The sequence below is a fragment of the Amphiura filiformis genome, chromosome 17 (assembly GCF_039555335.1).
Source record: "Amphiura filiformis chromosome 17, Afil_fr2py, whole genome shotgun sequence".
NCBI classification, from domain to species: Eukaryota; Metazoa; Echinodermata; class Ophiuroidea; order Amphilepidida; family Amphiuridae; genus Amphiura; species Amphiura filiformis.
Window position 1 is genome coordinate 10,063,716 of NC_092644.1, and position 19,387 is coordinate 10,083,102.

General features: G+C 35.2%; 2 protein-coding genes across 3 annotated transcripts in view; both read right to left on the bottom strand.

Moving 5' to 3' along the window:
• The window catches only part of LOC140136906 (histone-lysine N-methyltransferase EHMT2-like), a 98,285-nt gene extending 92,174 nt beyond the window's left edge, over positions 1 to 6,111 (bottom strand). Inside the window, 7 exon segments of the mRNA XM_072158557.1 lie at positions 305 to 618; positions 1,983 to 2,037; positions 2,924 to 3,012; positions 3,710 to 3,805; positions 4,677 to 4,720; positions 5,127 to 5,264; positions 5,704 to 6,111. Coding sequence (XP_072014658.1) covers positions 305 to 618; positions 1,983 to 2,037; positions 2,924 to 3,012; positions 3,710 to 3,805; positions 4,677 to 4,720; positions 5,127 to 5,264; positions 5,704 to 5,968 — 1,001 coding nt within the window. The 5' untranslated portion in view covers positions 5,969 to 6,111.
• A 1,091-nt stretch (positions 6,112 to 7,202) lies between these two features.
• On the bottom strand, positions 7,203 to 19,117 carry LOC140136905 (uncharacterized). Of its 2 annotated transcripts, XM_072158556.1 has the most exons (3): positions 19,051 to 19,117; positions 11,700 to 11,867; positions 7,203 to 7,807 (listed from the first exon to the last, which is right to left on the bottom strand). In XM_072158556.1, the coding sequence occupies exons 2-3, from the start codon at positions 11,700 to 11,702 to the stop codon at positions 7,364 to 7,366; spliced, it is 447 nt and encodes a 148-aa protein (XP_072014657.1). In that variant the 5' UTR covers positions 11,703 to 11,867; positions 19,051 to 19,117; the 3' UTR covers positions 7,203 to 7,363. The 2 variants fall into 2 exon arrangements, with proteins under 2 accessions (XP_072014657.1, XP_072014656.1); XM_072158555.1 differs by lacking the exon at positions 11,700 to 11,867 and having other exon boundaries at positions 19,051 to 19,086.
• Between the last annotated feature and the right edge of the window lie 270 nt (positions 19,118 to 19,387).

Here is a 19,387-nt window from a genome sequence, read left to right on the forward strand (position 1 = left end):
ATGCGTGTTTCTACAAAATAACCAAAAATACAATATATTGCCTGTTACTAATTGCATCAATTGATGACTTAACTGGGACAAATCTGTGTGAAAGCGCACAAAAATTTGCAATTTTAATGCTAAAATGGGTCAGTATGATGTTACATGACCATGCCCTGCACTTTAATGCACAGATGTAATTTTTCCGGCAAGTTCCATGATGCCTTTTGGAAGAGGCCAGTTTGGGAACCGCTGTTCTAAAGACATTTGACTGGCATCCTTTAAAATATCATGGTAGAATGTATAGATATGGAAAAAAGGTGACCTTGTTATACAATTGCCATACCTAGGCGATTGTAGATCTTCTTCCTCTCCCATGTGAACGGCCAACGCCTTACTGGACATCCCTGTTAACCTGGCCAACAACACCCTGGGTAGCTTGAGTGTACCATTCAACAGCACAGTCTGAGGAACTAATTTCAGTTGGTCTAATGCCTCCGTAGAGGGTAGAGTCACCTCCTTTGCGAGGCTGGCGTTCTCGCCGCAGTGAGGGCAGTAGAGGGTGCCATCGATTTCTTTGATGCATTCTTTGTGGAAGTGATGGTTGACCTCTTCGATGGTACACATCATCATGATACCCTGGTAAATGAAATGAAATACAATTAGTGCCATCATCAATCTGCCTATGTTATGTATTTATCTTGTAGATTACAATGAGCTCAGTAAAATAGCGCATTAATTCAATTTTGTGATCAGTCATATATTCATCAAATTGAACTGAAATATTCAAATAGAAATTTCAAAAAGCAGCAGTAAATCAAAGGTTCTAGGATGAAATTGCATCATAATTGTTGCAACATACTAGAACAAAAACATCCAAACTGTCACATTTCAGACCCAATCACAAGCTTTACTAAATCCATTCAAAATGAAGCATTAAGCTTCTTGTCCACAAAGTTTTGATGTACATTTTTATCAGGAATGAGACTGCACTTTCCTAAAAAAAATGAAAATTCATGTGAAATTGGGCAAAAAGTACCAAAAACAGGCTGAAATTAAATAAAGTTTTGACTGAAAATTCTCATGCCTGTTTAACAGGTGTTTTTTTCAGCAAAAGTGTACAAAAAAAAGTAAATTTGTGTATAAAGTTCCGAAAAGTGAAGGTCCTTAAAATCATTATTGGGTATTTTTGAATTGAAAAAGTTGGCAAAATAAATAAATGTAAAAATAGTGCTCAGTATTGACAAAGTTGAAGGCCCATCCAAATACATGTAGCTAATTTCTCTACTTAAGGGGGTACTACACCCCTGTGGTAAATTTGTGACTATTTTGTGCATTTTTCTCAAAAAAAATAATAACACTCTGGTAACAAAATTTATGTATATTATTGGGGCAAGGAATCCATTATTACTACACTGAAATTTCAGTGACTCAAGACAAGCGGTTCAGTATATATGATAGGAAATGAGGTACATCCTAGCGGTACCTTATTTCTTATCATAAATAACTAACCGCTTGTCTTGGGTCACTGAAATTCCAGTGTAGTAATTGGATTCCTTGCCCTATGATATACATAACATTTGTTCCCAGTGTGTTATTAGTTTTTGAGAAAAATGCAAAAATGGACACACATTTATCGAGGGGTGTAGTACCCCCTTAAGTAGAGAAATTACAGATTCATGTAAGATGTTTTATTTGTCTTTAATATCAGGCTATGTTAGCACATCTGTGACACTAAGGTGCATAAAATTTGAATTTTGATAATTTTTACGATCCTCGGATGAGCAAATCGCTGAATAGGCCTTTCTGATGGACAGTGTCAGTATTCCTGCATTTTGTCAAAGTCATCCTATTCGTTGGTGTGCATGTTTCTCCAATTAGCTGTAATTTACTTTAAACACCTGTTAGATATAAATATACAATGATTTCACCAAATCACATTTACTATAAACAGAAGAATCCTGAGGAAACAAGCTACAATGTGCAAAAGTAATACCACTTACAGCTGTACAGAAGCAGCCACACCCAGGACAACATTGATGTTTGGCCATCTTGTGCCTGCAAAATATAAATACAAACAGTTACAAAGGCGATTTGGATTTTTATTGATCAATTTCCTGACAATTTAATAATCTGAATAATTTAGCATTCAGAGTTAAGATTATTTGTTTTCGTTTGACAAATCTAAATTTCTTATTCATGACATGTAGTTATCCAGGCTGATGACTTAATCACAAATGATCTGGTCCACTGCATTTCCCACGCAGTTTGGATGCACTCTGACAATGAAACTTGTAGTCAGCAGTGTGTCACATAATTATGTGCAGTCATCATGGTTGATTGCTTTGGCCCCCTTCTTGTGTATCGCTTCTCTAATTCTTCTTGATATATAGCATTTGTGTATTTGTCCAAGATGCTTGCCCGCCCCTCCCAGTTGATAACATGATTTTCAAGCTCAAGTCGTGAGTAAAATATTTGGATTGGTCAAACAAAAAGAAATTATCTTATGATCTATAATCCCACTAGTGCATTTGTTTACAGAACATTCAGTGTTGTTTTCATAAGGTTTTCTGACCCGGCCACTAATAATAATGGGGAACCCCATAGAGCTCTATATAATATATTTATAGAATATATTATCTAATAAATTTTATTATATTATATAATAAATTTTATTACATTATGTAATAAATTCTATACTATATAATAATTATATAATAAATTTTACATTATATAATAAAATTACTATAAAGCTCTATAGGGAAACCCCATCGCACCTAGCTATTTTCCCCTCCACCTCAAACACACCATATAGTACATTGCCTTTATGCCACATATGTTTGAGGTAATAATTTTTTTAAAGCCCAATTAACATCAAGTTTTGTTTTTCATAGAATGTGCTCATGACCTTGAAACTAAAGTACATATAAAGTCAATCCATTACCTGTGTTCTTCACATAATGTCTTAAATCCCACCCTTGTTGAGGGCCGTAGGACCTTCAGACCATCCACAGACTTCCCACATTCTACTAGCTGCAATGCAAAAAAAATGAAGGATTAATATGTGCTACAACATACGGTATCATGTCATGTCAGCTACATCATTCATTTTCTATTATCATTATTGTATTATTATTACTATGTAAGATGGAAAAGCATATACATGTGAATAAACTACTTTGAATCACTTCTGGAGCCCACCACAAATAATGGAGGATTTCAATACTGGAACCTCCCACTCAAACTCAAGGAACATGTTCTTTAACTGAATTTATCCTTTAAGTGTCCAGTATGGATCAATTCTTGGTAAAATGTCAAATTTCTTTTAATAGACTCCTCCCCCAACAAGCACTGGCAAGGCAAACAATGAATCATCATTCTGTCCACATTAGGCAACATTTCTTAGGAACAGGGACCAAGCCAATAACCCCATTTAGATTCTAGGAATCCATGACGATAAAAGGATTCAAAATAGTTATGACAGGTTTTTGAGACCCTTAAAAATGCCTTTCCAAGGCTACTCAACCTTGGTAGGCCAGGACAGTGGGCGTGTAATTGATTGTTATGATTTTTTTTAGCCAGATGGCTGCAAATGCAGAAGATTTAATATGTTTTGCAGAAGACAGAAGATTGCCAGCAAATGAGTAAGTCTTCTGCAGGATCAAGATGCATTGGCAGCTCAACAAAACTCATTCTTATTGCAAGTGGTTAGCTTGCTGGGGGGTCTTACCTTGTTATTGATAACTTCATGAGCATTGCATACGGTGATGTTTGATGTCGGCGGCTTGTCCCATTCCATCTTACAAGAACATAATGGAGGTTCTGCCTACACACAGCAAAGGAAAAACAACAAAATTACATCAAATACAGTGGTGTTAAAGGCCCATTCAGTGATCCAAGCGAAAGAGTAAAAAAAATTGTTTATAAATTGCTTAAAAGTGAAGGATAAGTCATTCAAATTGTCATCTGGTATTTTTGAAATGCAAAATTTGGCAAAAACAAAGAAAACAGCAGTATACATGTAGCCAATTTATATACTGTCATATAAATTAGATTCATGTAATGTTAAATGCCTTATTTTGTCTTTAATACACAGCTTTTTGGCTGAACCACTAGTAGGCTATGTTAACACATCTATGACAATGACAAAGGTACCAAAATCTGAATTCTTATGATTTTTACAATCGTCCGGATGAGCAAATCACTGAATGGGCCTTTAAAGCTAGAATCTAGAAAAAAGCAGATTATTGGTCCACACATGTGGGACGTGTGTATACAACTGTAAGGGGTGTGCTTGTATGTGTGCAAATTGCATATTGGTGGTTTCACACACGCGATGTGTGTGTGCAACTGTAACCATATGTGCTTTGTGTGCAAAATTGCATGTCTGTGGCTGACTGGGTGCATGTTGCATTGTCTGATCACGATAAAGCGACAAGATGGGTGTGTGGCTTCATGCACGTGGTTGTGTGCGTTTCTGTGCTCATTTCATACATACACTGTATTTTCCATTTCCTGTATCAGTTGAGACGTTCGGTTAAATGAATCATTGAGAGTTAAAAAAAAAACAAGTTAATATGTAACTCCTGATTCCAGGAAATATTCATGTTATGACACTGAATCTTCTTAACAGCAGAATCGTTATGATTCGGAGTAGAACTACTTTTTTATCTTCATTTTGTGTCTTTATGCCTTACCTGTGCTGATAGTGCATCTGGAAGTGCTGGTATTGTTGATCTCCCTTAAAAATAAAAGTAATATTTTAATGTTTAACCTTGAAAAACACCTATGCAACAAATTGGCTGATTTTATATTTTTTAACATAATTACTTATTTTCCTTACATTGCACACTTTATTTTCTGGCATTTTATATTCTTTTTGAGTCTTTTTAGCATTAAGCATAAAAAGAATTGAGTTCGGCACTCACAGGCCTCATATGGAGTTAGTTTTCAGTATATAGGTTTCATATATACCACATGGCAAAGTAACTTTCCCCTGTGATTTTTTCATTACAAAATGCACAAACTGATTACTTGCACAAGCTCAACTGGCATCTCCAAGACTGAACTTTCGCAGTATTATATACCATTTGGGTATGATGTAACTGAAATGTAAACCAAAATGATGTAACCCAAAGTAAAACTACCTTTATTGACAGATGAATGTGAACTCCTATCGTCCTCGGATTCCATGCTTGTATGGGTCGATGTACTGTTAGATCTCTTGTATTTCTTCCCAGCTGGTTGACCTTCAGTACTACACTCACTCTGCACATCAGTAGAGTCTATAATTTTGTGAGATAATACGGACAAATTGAAGTACAAATACATAACCCAAATGGACGTACATTACTTTGAGATATTATTACAAGGTCACTATTGCATTGCATTTGAATTATTGGAGCAAAGGAGGTTTATTATTCTGTGTACGTGTCAGACATTTCTGTAATCAACCACAATTTTTACAGTCACTATTGCATTGCATTACACAGCATTGAAATAAGGCGAGCAAAGAGGGATTTATTTTGCTGTGTAAGTCTGAAATTTCTGCAGTCAATTGCAATCACAGATATGACAAAATGTCATAGCTGCTGATATTCTGTATTTCAATGATACGAAACAAGGAAAATTCAATACAATACAGACTGAGTTAAATTCACATTTCCACTTTGCAGAGTGCCAAGCCACTTCTTATTAAATTCATTTTTAATAATGTTGACTTACCAGAGTCATAATTGTTCCTCTTCATCGATCTCCGTTTTCTTGACTGTCCAAAGTGCGTCCTACCCAAGCTGTTCCTTGGTCTTGACTTTGGTTTCCTGACCTTCCTGTCGGCATCCTCCGCTGCAGCCTTCTGGGGCGCCACCGAGCCTGCTGTGCCTACAGGAAAATCTGCTGATGGGGAATTAGAAGGAAGTGCATTGGCAGCAGCATCTGCACCAAACTGGTGGCATTGGAGCAGCCGCAACTGTAGTATCAGACGTCGCATCCATCGGTTCCGATTGTTCTGTTTCCTTGCTTGTTTCTGCCGCAGCAGGTGGTGGAGCCTTTGTGGTAGATTCTGCCTGCGTATTATCTGTGGACTGCGACACTTTGTCAGTTTCTGGTACTGATGTTTCTACTGGAGTTGATTTTGAAACATCAGTTTCCATATCTTCTGGAGCATTCGATTGCAAGTTTTCTTCCGTACTATTTTCTTTCATTGAGTCTTTACTTTCTTTATTATCACTACTGTTGTCAGTCAATTCTGAAGGCACTAAATCTTTGATAAATACTTCGTCATCTTTTTCTGCAGTTTGTTCAGGAGTTTCAGCTGTTTGTGCAACATCCTGCGTAGCGTCTTTTGTTGCACTAATTGCTGGTTCAGGTAATTTATCCGGTTTAACCTTGGTTCCAGCAGGTAATTTATCAGGTTTCTCCTTGATTTCACTGGGTAATTTATCAGGTGTTTCCTTGGTTTCAGCAATGTCTGCAGCCTCTTGGTGAGTATCTGATAATAGCCGCTCTTCCTTGCCACTCTCCACTTCACTTGCCACCGCTTCCTGGTCAGGATTCACTTTTGGCTGAGCTCCACCATCCTTGTTTTCCTTACTTTCAGCTTCAGCAGATTTCACATCAGCATCGGTACCTTTCTCTTGCTCAGTTTCTTCTCCATCTACATCAGCAGTTTTCTGCTCTTCTTCAGCATCAGCTTCCTTTCTGACATCGACAGTTTTGGTATCTTCGCTAGTACCTTCCTTCTCTTTGTCAACTTGATCTGATTGGATTTGGCTCTTTCTTGGTCTTCCTCTCTTTCTCTTTGGTGTATCTGCTGCTTTTTCTTGTTCTTCACTTTTCTTAGGTTCATCTTCTTTAGGGTCTTTGGGTTCATCTTCTTTAGGGTCTGCCTTGACAGTTTCTTCTTTCTCAGAGTCAGCAGCGTCAGTTTGTTGTCCATCATCTTTCGGTTTACGTCTCCTAAGCTCACGCTTTTCAACTTCTTCATCCGTTTTCTCACCATCCTTTGACTCCCCTTCTTCTCTCTTCCTCTTCCGCCTAGATTCCAATTTGCCTCCTCCATCATCATTGTCTGTTGGTTTATCCTCTGCCAAATTGTTTGTTGATACTGTCTGGTCCTTTGGTGCATCTTTGGTACTTAATTCCAATTTCTGTTTCGGTGAAGATTTGGCAGCAAGCCCGCTAACAGCCTCCCGCTGAGCAGCAGGTATATTCTTCAATGGGGACATTCGCACTGATCTCTCGCCAACACCTTTCCGGTGGACTTTAGCTGTACCTTTGGCTGTCTCCCCTTTACTGGAAGCACTATCTTTCGGAGTTTCATCTTTTCGCGCTCTTTCTGGTGATTTGCTGGACTGCACGGATGCATCCTCTGATTCGCTATCCGTCACACCCGATCCTGTATGCTTTTCCGATGAAGATTCTCGTTGCTTTCCTTCCGAACTGCTGTCGGCTGATCTACTAGTAAAGGTGGATTTACGCTGGCAGGCCTTCCACGGCCCCTCTTCTGAGGAGTTACCGGAGCGGAGGTCTCTTCTTCTTTAGAGGCTAAAGACTCCTTCACAGGATCTTTATTGTTAGATTCCGCAGGTTCTTTATTGTTAGATTCCGCAGGTTCTTTATTGTTAGATTCCATTGTTGGTGGCTGGTTGTCTGATGGAAGACTGTTATGATCCTCAACAGGTGCACTCGGCTGCTGTTGCTCTTGCTCCTCCGTCTTCTGAAGTTTAATGGCCTGCTGGCGAACTGACCTGCGAGTTGTACCCAGTTCACTCAATATGTCTTCATTAAGAATGGCATCCTTGCCATTCTCAAGAACACTGTTCAAACTCTGTAGAAAAGACAAAATGAGTTGAGTTTCCTTAGGGTCCAATATTGCTCATGAATCAACTATGGAAATTGAATGCAAGTAAATATAAAAATGTTAGGTAAATATACCCATCTGAATACTTCAAGTGTGCAAAGTACACGGCATAAAATTGCACATGGTTCATTAATGCAACTGAAGTACAAATAGCATAAATTTGTTTTCTACCAAGTCATCGAACATACGCACTGCGTAGGCGCTTGGAGACATTTTGAGAGGCTTTTGATGCTCTACATGTACCTAATAAACTTTGTTCAACGCTTAGTATCTAATGTTTTCTTCATGTTCAAAAGACAAGACATTCATCTACATGCATAGAAAAAGTAATGTCCTTGATCTTTGCCGATTGTTTATTTAATGGTTATGATTTTGATGTACATACCATTTATTGGGAGTTGCCCAGTTACATTACGTCCAACTATTATGATTGAGTTGTGCTTTACTTGGCAAAACAGGATATTCTTTTAATCCCCCAAAAAATTAGTACAATATTTTTCTGGAGTTGGAAGTAATTCTATTTAGAGGGCTTACGAAAAGCAATATAAAGCACAGTATCTATAGTATTTTTTATCTCTTCCTAGCTACAATGTACAAGAGAATTACTACGAAGAGCAGCATTAACAAGTCCGTCAATTGACAAATCGACATCTCTAAAACTGATTGTCTAAAATTACCATCGCGGAGACCCGGTCCGCACAAGTACATTTTTTCCTGATTAGTATTCTGCACCCACTCAATATTATCGGCAAACTACAGACATGAATTTTGGAATAAAAAACATTTCCTTTGAAACGGTTCCTAGCATGATCGTGTCATTATTGCCAATGAAAGTTACCCATGTGTACGCATTTTGTTGTTAAATCATGTTTACTAAATATGGACTTCATCTCATCTATTATATTTGTGTCATAATTTGGAAATTCCGAAAATAGTAGTAGACTGAGTCTAACAATTTAAAAGGTTGCTCAATTTGAGTGCCACAAATTATAATGCAATTTCACCTTACTTTACATAACTTAGTATCAATATTAGTTATACTATATAGAATATTACAAACTGTGTAAATAAAATGAAAACCACAAAGTTTAAAAAAATATATTTAGTAGAATTCAGATGCTGAGATTTGTTGATTCAATGGTCAAACTGTTGCAAGGTGTAAACACAGAAATATTATAAACAACATTTGAACATTTGGTGTGACCTGATTTAAATATTTCAATTCATACCAATTGGAATATAGATTTACAACTCACATTAACACCCATATATGTGATGCGATCAAGCAAAATGAGTCGGATGTCGGGAATTTTAATTTTAAGATATTGCTAATAATAGTATTCAACTTCCTTTGTTTTATATTGTTCTGAGCAACACTAATGGCCATATCTCTGGAACCGTAAGTCTAATTATGATGGGGTTTTCAGCAAACTAAAGCTATGAGAATGGCTCATATAATGTTATTGAAAACTGAATTCTGATTTTGATTAACATCAGACTCATTTTGCTTAATTGCATCACATAACTAAAAGTAAAGGGAAGGGATGCCAGTCACGGAGGAGGGTGTTGTCATGCAAGTCATGTTGAAAAGAAAAAAAAACTCGATGTTTGTACATGTTAATGGGAACAACTGCACCCCACAAAGGTAAAAAGTTACAGTCAATATGAACTTGCCAAAATGTACTCATATTCGTAACTTTGAATGGAAACCAATAAGTAACTATTGGTAATTTATGAAGAACTTTGTACAAGAGTTTTGATTTCCCCAGCTCAATCAACACCACCCTCTTCCATTTGTGTGGGTCAAAATCACTGTTCAGACTGAATATCTCCAGGCTGTACATTTAGTGGACAACTAGGATATAGGACAGACCTTCGGGCTTCGGCCTTGCAGTGTTTACAATGGGAGATAGGTTGTACCCTGGTTGTACAAAATTAGACCCAAATAAGTTTATTACTTTACACAAGGCTTATATTTAGTAATTAGTATTCCTCTATTCTCAAGGAGGTTAAGATATTACAAAATCCTCAAGGGGTTATCATTTAGGATTAATGTATTATAGAAAACATACATTCAGGGTTCAATTTACTTTGAAAATGTGCACAGCAATTTAAATCGAGCAGGTAACTAGTGATACAAATTAAATACACATTTGACCATTTGAGGCATGTGACATGATCAAAAGGAATGAGTCACATGTCGGCAATTTTCAGTTGGAAATGTTTATGTCTATTTCTGGCAGTTTATGAGTGCTACATCTCGGTACCAACTGGTTATCGAGTCATGAGCAATTTATTAATGGCTGAAAAACAATTGTTAGGTAACGTATAGGCCTACACATTATGTACTATATTGTGGAAACAGACTTTTGGTTGAGATACCTGCGATTGACAATGTCTCTTCAAGGAGGCCTTTATAATCATATTAATGCTTAAAATAATATTTGTATAGGCCTAAATAATAATGCAGCAACACTGGCCTCTCAACTGTGTAGTCACTATTTTATTGTTAAAGCACAGAAAATAGAAATTTATAGATAAGGGTTGATTCATTAATTTTCATTGTCTGTTCCAATTACATCCATTACTGTATCATTAATTTAAACCTACAATATAAAAATACACACAGGCAAAGGTCGCTGATAAAACAAGATAATGCATGTAATGCAAGTGATATATTTTATCTGCTGATTTTACTGATTTCCCAACATAATATAATTACAAATATTATACAGTCAACCCTATATTCTTGTAACAATTTGATCTACTGCAAACAAGCAATGTAATTAAAAGTTACAAACAATTTGAATGCCATAATAATCATATTATCCATGAATTCCTATAGCAAGAGTCCACCAACCAGACTAGGAGTCCACCAACCAGACTACTGGTATATTATATATTCACAATCACAGGAACAGAGTATTGCAGAATTTCCAGTGACCAGCATTTTACAAGTAAAAGCCCAAATTGCATAAGTGATGTCCTAAATTCAAAAGGTACACTATTTTGGCAGAAATCCATTGCATTGTATGGTACCCAAAACTATTTTAATCCCACAATAAGTATAGCGTCCTACATGTATAATTACATCGAAAAGAATTATCATTACCTATTCCTTATACTTCAGAAATTTATGTTCTAGATCGATTCTAGATTTTAATACTTGCTTGAGCATTACATGTATCTACACCAACTGTTGGGATGGAAGCTTGAAATGCCTAGTACTTTTGTAAATCAACTTGCCATTCATTGCAAACAACAATCAGTAGCTGAAAACTGAATGTATTCATTGCATTTCTTAAATCTCTCATTAGCTACATATTTTGGAAATCAGCCGACATCAGGGACTGCCTTTTGAAGAGAGCGAGAGCAATCACTCTCTACTGCTCTCCTTAAATCTGATATTGGAGAGTGGATTTTAGCTCTCCTTAGTTGACCATCTTCTCCTTTTATATTCTATTGTAAATGCTCTAAACAGCTCTCCTTGAAGGCTTCAGACGAGCTATTTAATGCTCTCCTGCTAATTCAAAAAGACAGTCCCTGCGACATATAATTTACATTAAGGCGACATATAATTTACACAGGCATGGGAAGTACGCATTTATGAAAAAGTCTGGAAAAGCACGTAAAATTGGACAAAAACACCTGAAAATGGGCTGAAAATAAATAAAACTGCGGGAATTTTGAAATAAAAAAAGACTGGTTCCAGTGTTTCCACTGGAAAATGCCATGCCTGTTTACAATAAGTTGATATATAATTTTGATGTAACATGTCACATGTGGATTTAAGAAATCATGTATCGTCTTTTACTTTTAGGACGGATCTCTATTTATAACATTTGTATCATGTACTTACCATGTAAAAAGAAGTCACAGAATGGACTTTTGCTGATGGTAATCTATACGAGCAGTTTTAAGTGAAGTTGCCAGTCTCTGCATCCGCTATAGGTTTTGCCACATTGGGTAGGTTTGCAATGAATCTATCTATTCATTTAAATTATTTGCAGTTTTGACCCACCACCATCTACATAACGAAATAAGTTTTAAAAGTTGGCTTACATTTGTTCTATGAGTTTGCAAATTCAGGGACCAAACCACAAGACGAATGAAGTCCAAGGATCACTTGTTTTAGAAAATGAATTTAGGTGTTAAAATTAAAAATAGACCAAAATAATTTGCCGAGCTGTAACAGAGACTCAATCTGGTGACTTCATCAATTTTAAGGCTTGTTCCAATATGTGCATGCAGCACTTACAAAGTGTTAATTCTAATTTTAGTTGATGGACTAATACTTGTAGCTTAAAATATCTAGCCTGCTGCATGACATGATTACTAATACATGATATCAATTGGATGTTAGCACTAGCAGCTAGATGTTAGCAATGAAAGTTTTAAAACAAATGTTATTGTTCCTTCTGTGGATTTATTTTTAATGTGAAATGAAAGGAATGAATTCTTTTCTAGGATGAGATCTCAATTTCTCTGGTAAAGTTGTTACTAATACAGAGGTGCAAAAACAACATGTACTATATGTACCTGACAAACCCAATGATTTATAACTTCAAAATGTTGTACAATACTATGTACCACAAGACTTGTACAACATAATGTTGACAAAGAATAATTTCTTGAGATTGTTTTGCCAAAATAGATTATGATGATAGGCTAACATCTTGGTAGAATTACATATGAATGTTTTGTTCCAAAATGTTTTAACTCTTTTTTTAACGTGCACTACTGATAATTCATGAAATGACCTTTCTTTTATTACCATTTTGGAAGTGAATCAAATGTAACCATACTGTTCATGTAAAGTACCCTGACCTACCGGATCTGTTTCAGTTTTCAACTGATCCAGTGGGATACACCAAGATGCCCACAATAGATAAATACATGGAAAGGGACTGTTTCAGTGTTTCCAGATGTTTTGAGTATCATTTTGTCAAAAACAGGAAATACTCAATGAACAAAGTTTCAGCACATGGAACATTCATTTGACCAGGGACATTTGAATCAATCTAGGTAGGGTTATGTAGATGGTGTTGCCAAATGCATAATCATTTTACCTAAATTTAGTATTAACCAAGGCTTAAGATTTAACAAACTTGATACAACTTCACAGTGGCATTTGATAGAATGATTCTGTGACACATGGGAAAATATGATAAAATGTGTTAGAGCAGACCTTTAAAATGAGCTGACATGAATTAGCAGGCTAAAGCAATGAACTAAAGTATTTAATGCAATGCATTCTGCAAGAAAATATGTGTACTAATAACAATCTACGTCAAATACATTGTACTTGTGAGTCTGTAGCTGTCTTTAAACTTCCTTTCCAAGATGGAAAATGGGACACCCTTGCTGTGCTTATTAGAATTTGTTCAACAAAAATTACCATTTCTTTTTTTTCTTCATCTTAATTTATTAGTGTTTCGTTTTTAATTGAAAAGTGAGAAATTGTAATTCCAGACTATTTCTATGCATTATGCCTGCAATTAATGAATTCAATCAAAACCACAGATACTGTCACCAATTTTCAATTGAAAATCTGTCACAGTAGAGTTATTTAGAATTGCTCCAAGTGGCGTATGTGTAGAAGTTAGCGTTTACAATGTATGTGCAAATCACAATCTCTCATCAGGCCAAAAAAAAAAAATTGTTTGTTTGTCCTCCACAGCTTTGAAAGAGGACGTGCGGGCGGGCGGATTTTTTTTTTTTTTCCCGGATTTGGCGTATTTCTGGACCTTGCTAGAGCTAAATGCTACAATCATTCATGGTGACTTAAAAAACCCACATTTTGTTTCTTTAATATGCAGTTAAAGTTATAATTTGTGTTCATGTCATAGTCTTTAATGATTTGGTGGGCTTTTTTTTAAATTTTCAACCATGAAAGATCTTAGCATTTAGCTCTAGCTAGGTCCAGAGATACTTTTACTCATTTTTATAAAAATAAAAAAAATTGAAAAAAAAAAAAATATTGGTCAGGCCTTCATCTGAGGAGCGGGCGGTGGAGGACAAACAAACAACTTTTTTTTTTTTTGCCTTATGTTTGGCAGTACAATATGTATTCAAAGACATGGATGGCACCATGTCAATGGACAATAAAGATTGGCAGCCATTGCCGCTAGATGTGAAAACGGTACGGAATTGGAATTTATGTTTGGATTAGTTTCTCATGGATACCCAAATTATGATCCAAATATGACCATGACAATGTGTTGATTTGGCATGAAATGGCCATCCAAACTAGTATTTTAGTCGCTCTCATATTGCTTTATTTCTACTAGCACTACATACAAAGCACCATCATTGTAAAAACTCAGTAACTCAGCAATATTAATATTCATTGTTTTCCCAATATCTTTCACAATTCATGTTGACATTACTGCATTTTGAGCATGGTTAATGATACAGCGCTACAATTTCTCATTTTTGTACAACGTCAACTGCATAATTCACTAACACCGATGCCCGATTCAGAACTTTTTAAATCCTGATATTTTTAGATACATAGTACCTGACATGTATTTCTGACTCAATCTGTCTTGCATACATATCTGATGACTGGATATATACAAGAAGCATATTATTATTATATTATATAGTTCAGGCAGTCTTTTGGGAGGAGCCATACGTTTCTCAACTGCTGCGACCCCTAATTCAACACAACCTTTCAGATAAATACCAAACATGATACAAACACTAATGGACCACATGGTTGTCAAGTTAATACATATCTCCATGTGTAATGCGATATAATAGACACCATAATTTAGGGCTGCTAAGAATACGCAATTTTGGAGTCTAAAAAATGCACCCCGATTTTCCAAAAAACGCAAAAATCCGCAATTTTCCGCCAAAAACTAGTGTAATGTGTAATAGATATGTTTTGATCAAGTACATAAAATTTTCTTCTCTATGTGCATTAGGGAACACACAAAATACCATTGACAGAATAGCATTATGACATAAAGGTAAGGAAATAAACAAAATACCATTATGGCAGAATACAGTATGCCAAAAAATTAAGGTACCAGTTATGTTCACCTCCTGTATATCCTCAACAAAGACAGATATGTGCTTCGATCAAGCAAAATCAGTCGGAACTCGGAAATATTGATTTTGAGATATAGCCAAATAAAGGAAATATTTCCTTTTGTTTCCTTTTGTTTTGGAAACTCTTTTATTGCTCATATATTTGGAACTGGTTGTTCAATTTTAATGGGGTTTTCAGCAAAATGCAGCTTTGTAAATGATTTTTTCTATCTTATAAGAAACTGAAAATTTAATATTTCCGAGTTCCGACTGATTTTGCTTGATCTCATCACATATGTCATAAAATTGGAACCAGCAGCCAATTTTGGCTGCTTCTTTTAGCTCAAATTTAAGACCTCATTCGTTGAAATTGTTCAAGAAATAAAGACACGGCAATCCAAAAACCCAAGGAAGATACCAATTTAAAGGTTGCAGTTTGCTGCATTAAATATCCTATTGATTTGTACACAAAACGTTTGTGAACAAGAGAACTAGCGCTGCGCTTCCATTGATTAGCACGTTAAAACTAGCATTGTGCTTTCATTGATTAGAACACAAAAGTGCAATTTTTGATTTCCTTTCTTCATTCTAAGATCATAGATCACTGTTTCTTTAATTCTCAGCCAATTTCAACAAATAAGGTCTTAAATCAGAGCTAAAGAGTACAGGTATTGGCTGCTTGTTTTAATTTTGACATATTTGTCTTTATTTAGGATATACAGGGCTGAACATAACTGGTACCTTAATTCTTTGGCTTACTGAAGCATTACCAGTATCACAAAAGGTGAGGCTTTGCAGAAAATAATAATGCTCAACCCTTCCAGTGACTCATCTTGAGAAACACACAGATATGAATATGATGCACTTTAAAAGCAAAAGGAGTTGATTGTGGCTGCATGAAATTGATCTCGACATAATGGACTACCTTAAAAATGTGGAATAACTACAGCATGACAATATTTATATTTCACGTATCAGAACTGCATGTTTGGTTTCAACTCAATTTTCAGTGCTCACTCTGTTCTTATTCTTAATGTTTCTTGCCATATTCGCAGCTTGTAAACATGACCCAGTCCACATTGTATTATTTTGTCATGATGTTGTAATTTCCCGATTATGACACGATTAAAATGTATGATTACATTTTTGTAGAGCGTTCACACTTTAGCACCTCGTCATTGTGTCGGAATCACCTCTGGTTTTACGCACGCCACAGTAATTACGAAGTCCACTGCACTGAGCAAACATGACACAACAACAAACTGTGTACACACACAGGTAACTTTCATCAGCAATTACAACATCATCATGCTACGAAACGGCCCAATGATAGAAATTTTCATCATCAGCGATTGATGACATGATTGTATTATGCCGACAACATTGAGCGGAGACACGCTACCGTACTAAATTTCATAATAATTTGATTTGTTATTTCGTAGCTATACACAATCGTAACTGATAGGAAAAACACACTTGTGCAGACCGGGTCTATGGCAAAAAAACAAAAACAATAATGAAACGAGTGACTACGCCTGTAGTTTCATAAACGTGTCAAATTCCTGTAAGCATTGCTAACAACACACATGCACCTAGGTAAATTACAGAGTGTATTGATGGCAATGGATAACGCAAGTAGACATCAAAAGCTTGATGTTAGATTGATGTCAATGATGTTGTGCATCGATGCATGGAATGGAATATACCGGTACAATTTACATCGCCCTTCAAAGTACAAGACACAAGTACAAACAATTGATGGTAACAATGGAAATGGAATGAATGGATGAAGGATGTTGAGCAGATTCTTGAATATTTCCCAAGTGTCATCTCTTCCGATTAAGAAAAAAAATATGGGCAGACATTTTTAATTAAACAGATTAATTATTTTAGAAAATTGAAAATAGAAAATTAACTGCGTTGACATTTGATGAAGGAAGCAAAGAAGCTTAATAATAATAATAATAATAATAATAATAATAATAAATAAAATAATAATAATGTCGTAAAAAATAATATTATTTTACTTACATTATTATTATTATTCGCTTTTGCTTCCATATTAATTATTTTACTGTTTTGCCAAGTGAAACATCGCTCAATCACAATGCTTCCATGAAGGGTCATATTAAAAATAGCTAAAAAATCTTTTTGCATATTCTGACTGAAAAACACCACCCTAAAAGTATTTTATATTTTGGGCCCTTTTTCTAAAATATTAGCCACATCTTTTTTTAGTACCAGTTTGGTACAAAAAAATTAGTATTAGAGGATTGAGTCTGGCTTCATAAAATATAATTTTGTTCATTAAAAAATCAATTGTACTTCTCTTGCATTGAGATTTTACACTCACTACTGAGTACTCACATTTGAAAAATACTAAATAAATATATATATGTTCTGGTAACTATGGGTGTTGATGTTTAAACGTGTCATGTTTTTAAAACCGACTGCAAATATGTACGGTACTATCTGTTTTTAGAAAAATCACTAACCATTAAAAAATGTTTAAAAAATTTAATGGTGACATACCGGTACCGCTACTGTACATTTTATGTACATATTATCCTATAAATTCAATTTTCCATTTTGCAATGGCTATTGAAATTCATTTTACATTTTAAATCTATTTTAAGTAAGGACACTTACCGTACTGGTGAAAATGAGGCGTGCACTTTTCAAACTCTGTACACATGTGCACTATTATTTTAAAATTTAATTTAACATTGTTTTATAACCGGGTCAAGCATTTGATATCAACCATTGTTGACTTGTTTTGGATAAGTTTAATAAATATTAAATACCGGTAGCTGTTAATTATGATACTACCGGAATATCTCGAAAACGGATATAATGTTTGGAAGGTGGAAAAAAAATATCCACTCTACCCAAGAAAAAAATATGTGACAGACTTTGTTGCACCTAAAACAGCAAGATCCAGTGAAATCAATCTGGCAACCTCTATCATTTTTGCAAACAGACCTCCATGATTTTAATAGAATTGCTTTCCAGTTTAAAATAGATCATAAAATACTGTGTAAAATCCAGTTCTGGTACCATACCACTTTTCTAATTCATGAAACTTGTATAAACTTTTCTATGCAAGTTGTTTATGGTAGTCCTAAATCAAGAATGCTGATTATACATCTGGCAACTCAGTGTTGATTGGCTTTTTGGCTCAAGGTCAAACAGAACAAATTTTGTAGTTACCCTCAATTGCTCTTCTTTTTCATGTTTATAATAAATTATTCTGACACGACTCAATAAAACATTTGAAAAACACCACCGGGCCGCGGTAGGGCCTATATTTATGATAATCAAAACGGATGCAATTATTATTTAAACTGAATTCTTTTAATTTATGAAATAACTTGGCGACAATTTTAAGATTTAAACATAAATGTTAACCATGAAAATCTGGACAGCACAAAACAGTTAGACAAGTTGACTATCTCAGTAGTACTGTATATCACTATATCTTATGGATTTAAAATGGGACAGGTTCTGACTTCTGAGTGATGGACAAGAAAAACCAGGGAATGCAAAATGAAAATTAATACTTGAACCTGGGACGTTTAATATTATAATATAATACATTTTTTACAATGTTTTCATTTAGTTTTTAACCATGGTATGCATAAAAATAATGTTAATATTTTTAAACCCTCATATTCATCATTTTAATAATACCGGCATGCATGATGATTTTTAACAAGATATTTAAATACCATCACTCTCTTAGATGCAGGAATGAAGTTGTATGTTGAACTTGAAAATATCCACGGGCTCAATAGTAGCACGAACTTCCAAATTCAAAAGAACACAACAACTACTGAACTACCATTTGCTATGGCTATTCAAGTTGCCCGATTGACCTATCCGATCGAGCAGAGCAAAACGCCGTTGTGGTGGTGCCTTGGCGTGTGCATGCATCTGGGTGCTCGCTTGCAAGTGCAGCGTGTGTACGGCAATTTAAATGGCAACTATCATACTCGGCGATAATACCACTGAAGATCGAAGCCAGTTTTGATACTTATTTCACTATTACAGACCCTAAAAATTTACAACATAGTAGACAACTTAGGTGTTAACATCATAGCAAGATAAATTTAATGTAAAGCTCATGCAACATTTATTTTTTAGCAAAACTACGATTGTGTCACGGCTCTTACCTTACGCTCTGCCGCCATTTTGGGCTTCAAGGTCGAATGAGCATGCGCAGTGGGTAAACAATGAAAGAAGTGCTGGCTAAGATAAGCAAGAGCTTGCTTGTAATAAAATAGTAGTTTCAAAAGTTTGGGACTTTTACAATTTTTCCAGCAGTTTTTATTGAAACATTTAATAGCTTTGGCTACTTCTACCTTTTAAATAGATAATTTAAGTTTAACTATTAAACCTTGATCAAGAATATAAGGGCAATAAAGACAATTGACTGAAAAGTTGAAATCAATAATTATTAATTAAACATATAGCCCAAAACTTTTCTATATAGGCTACAAAACAACAAAT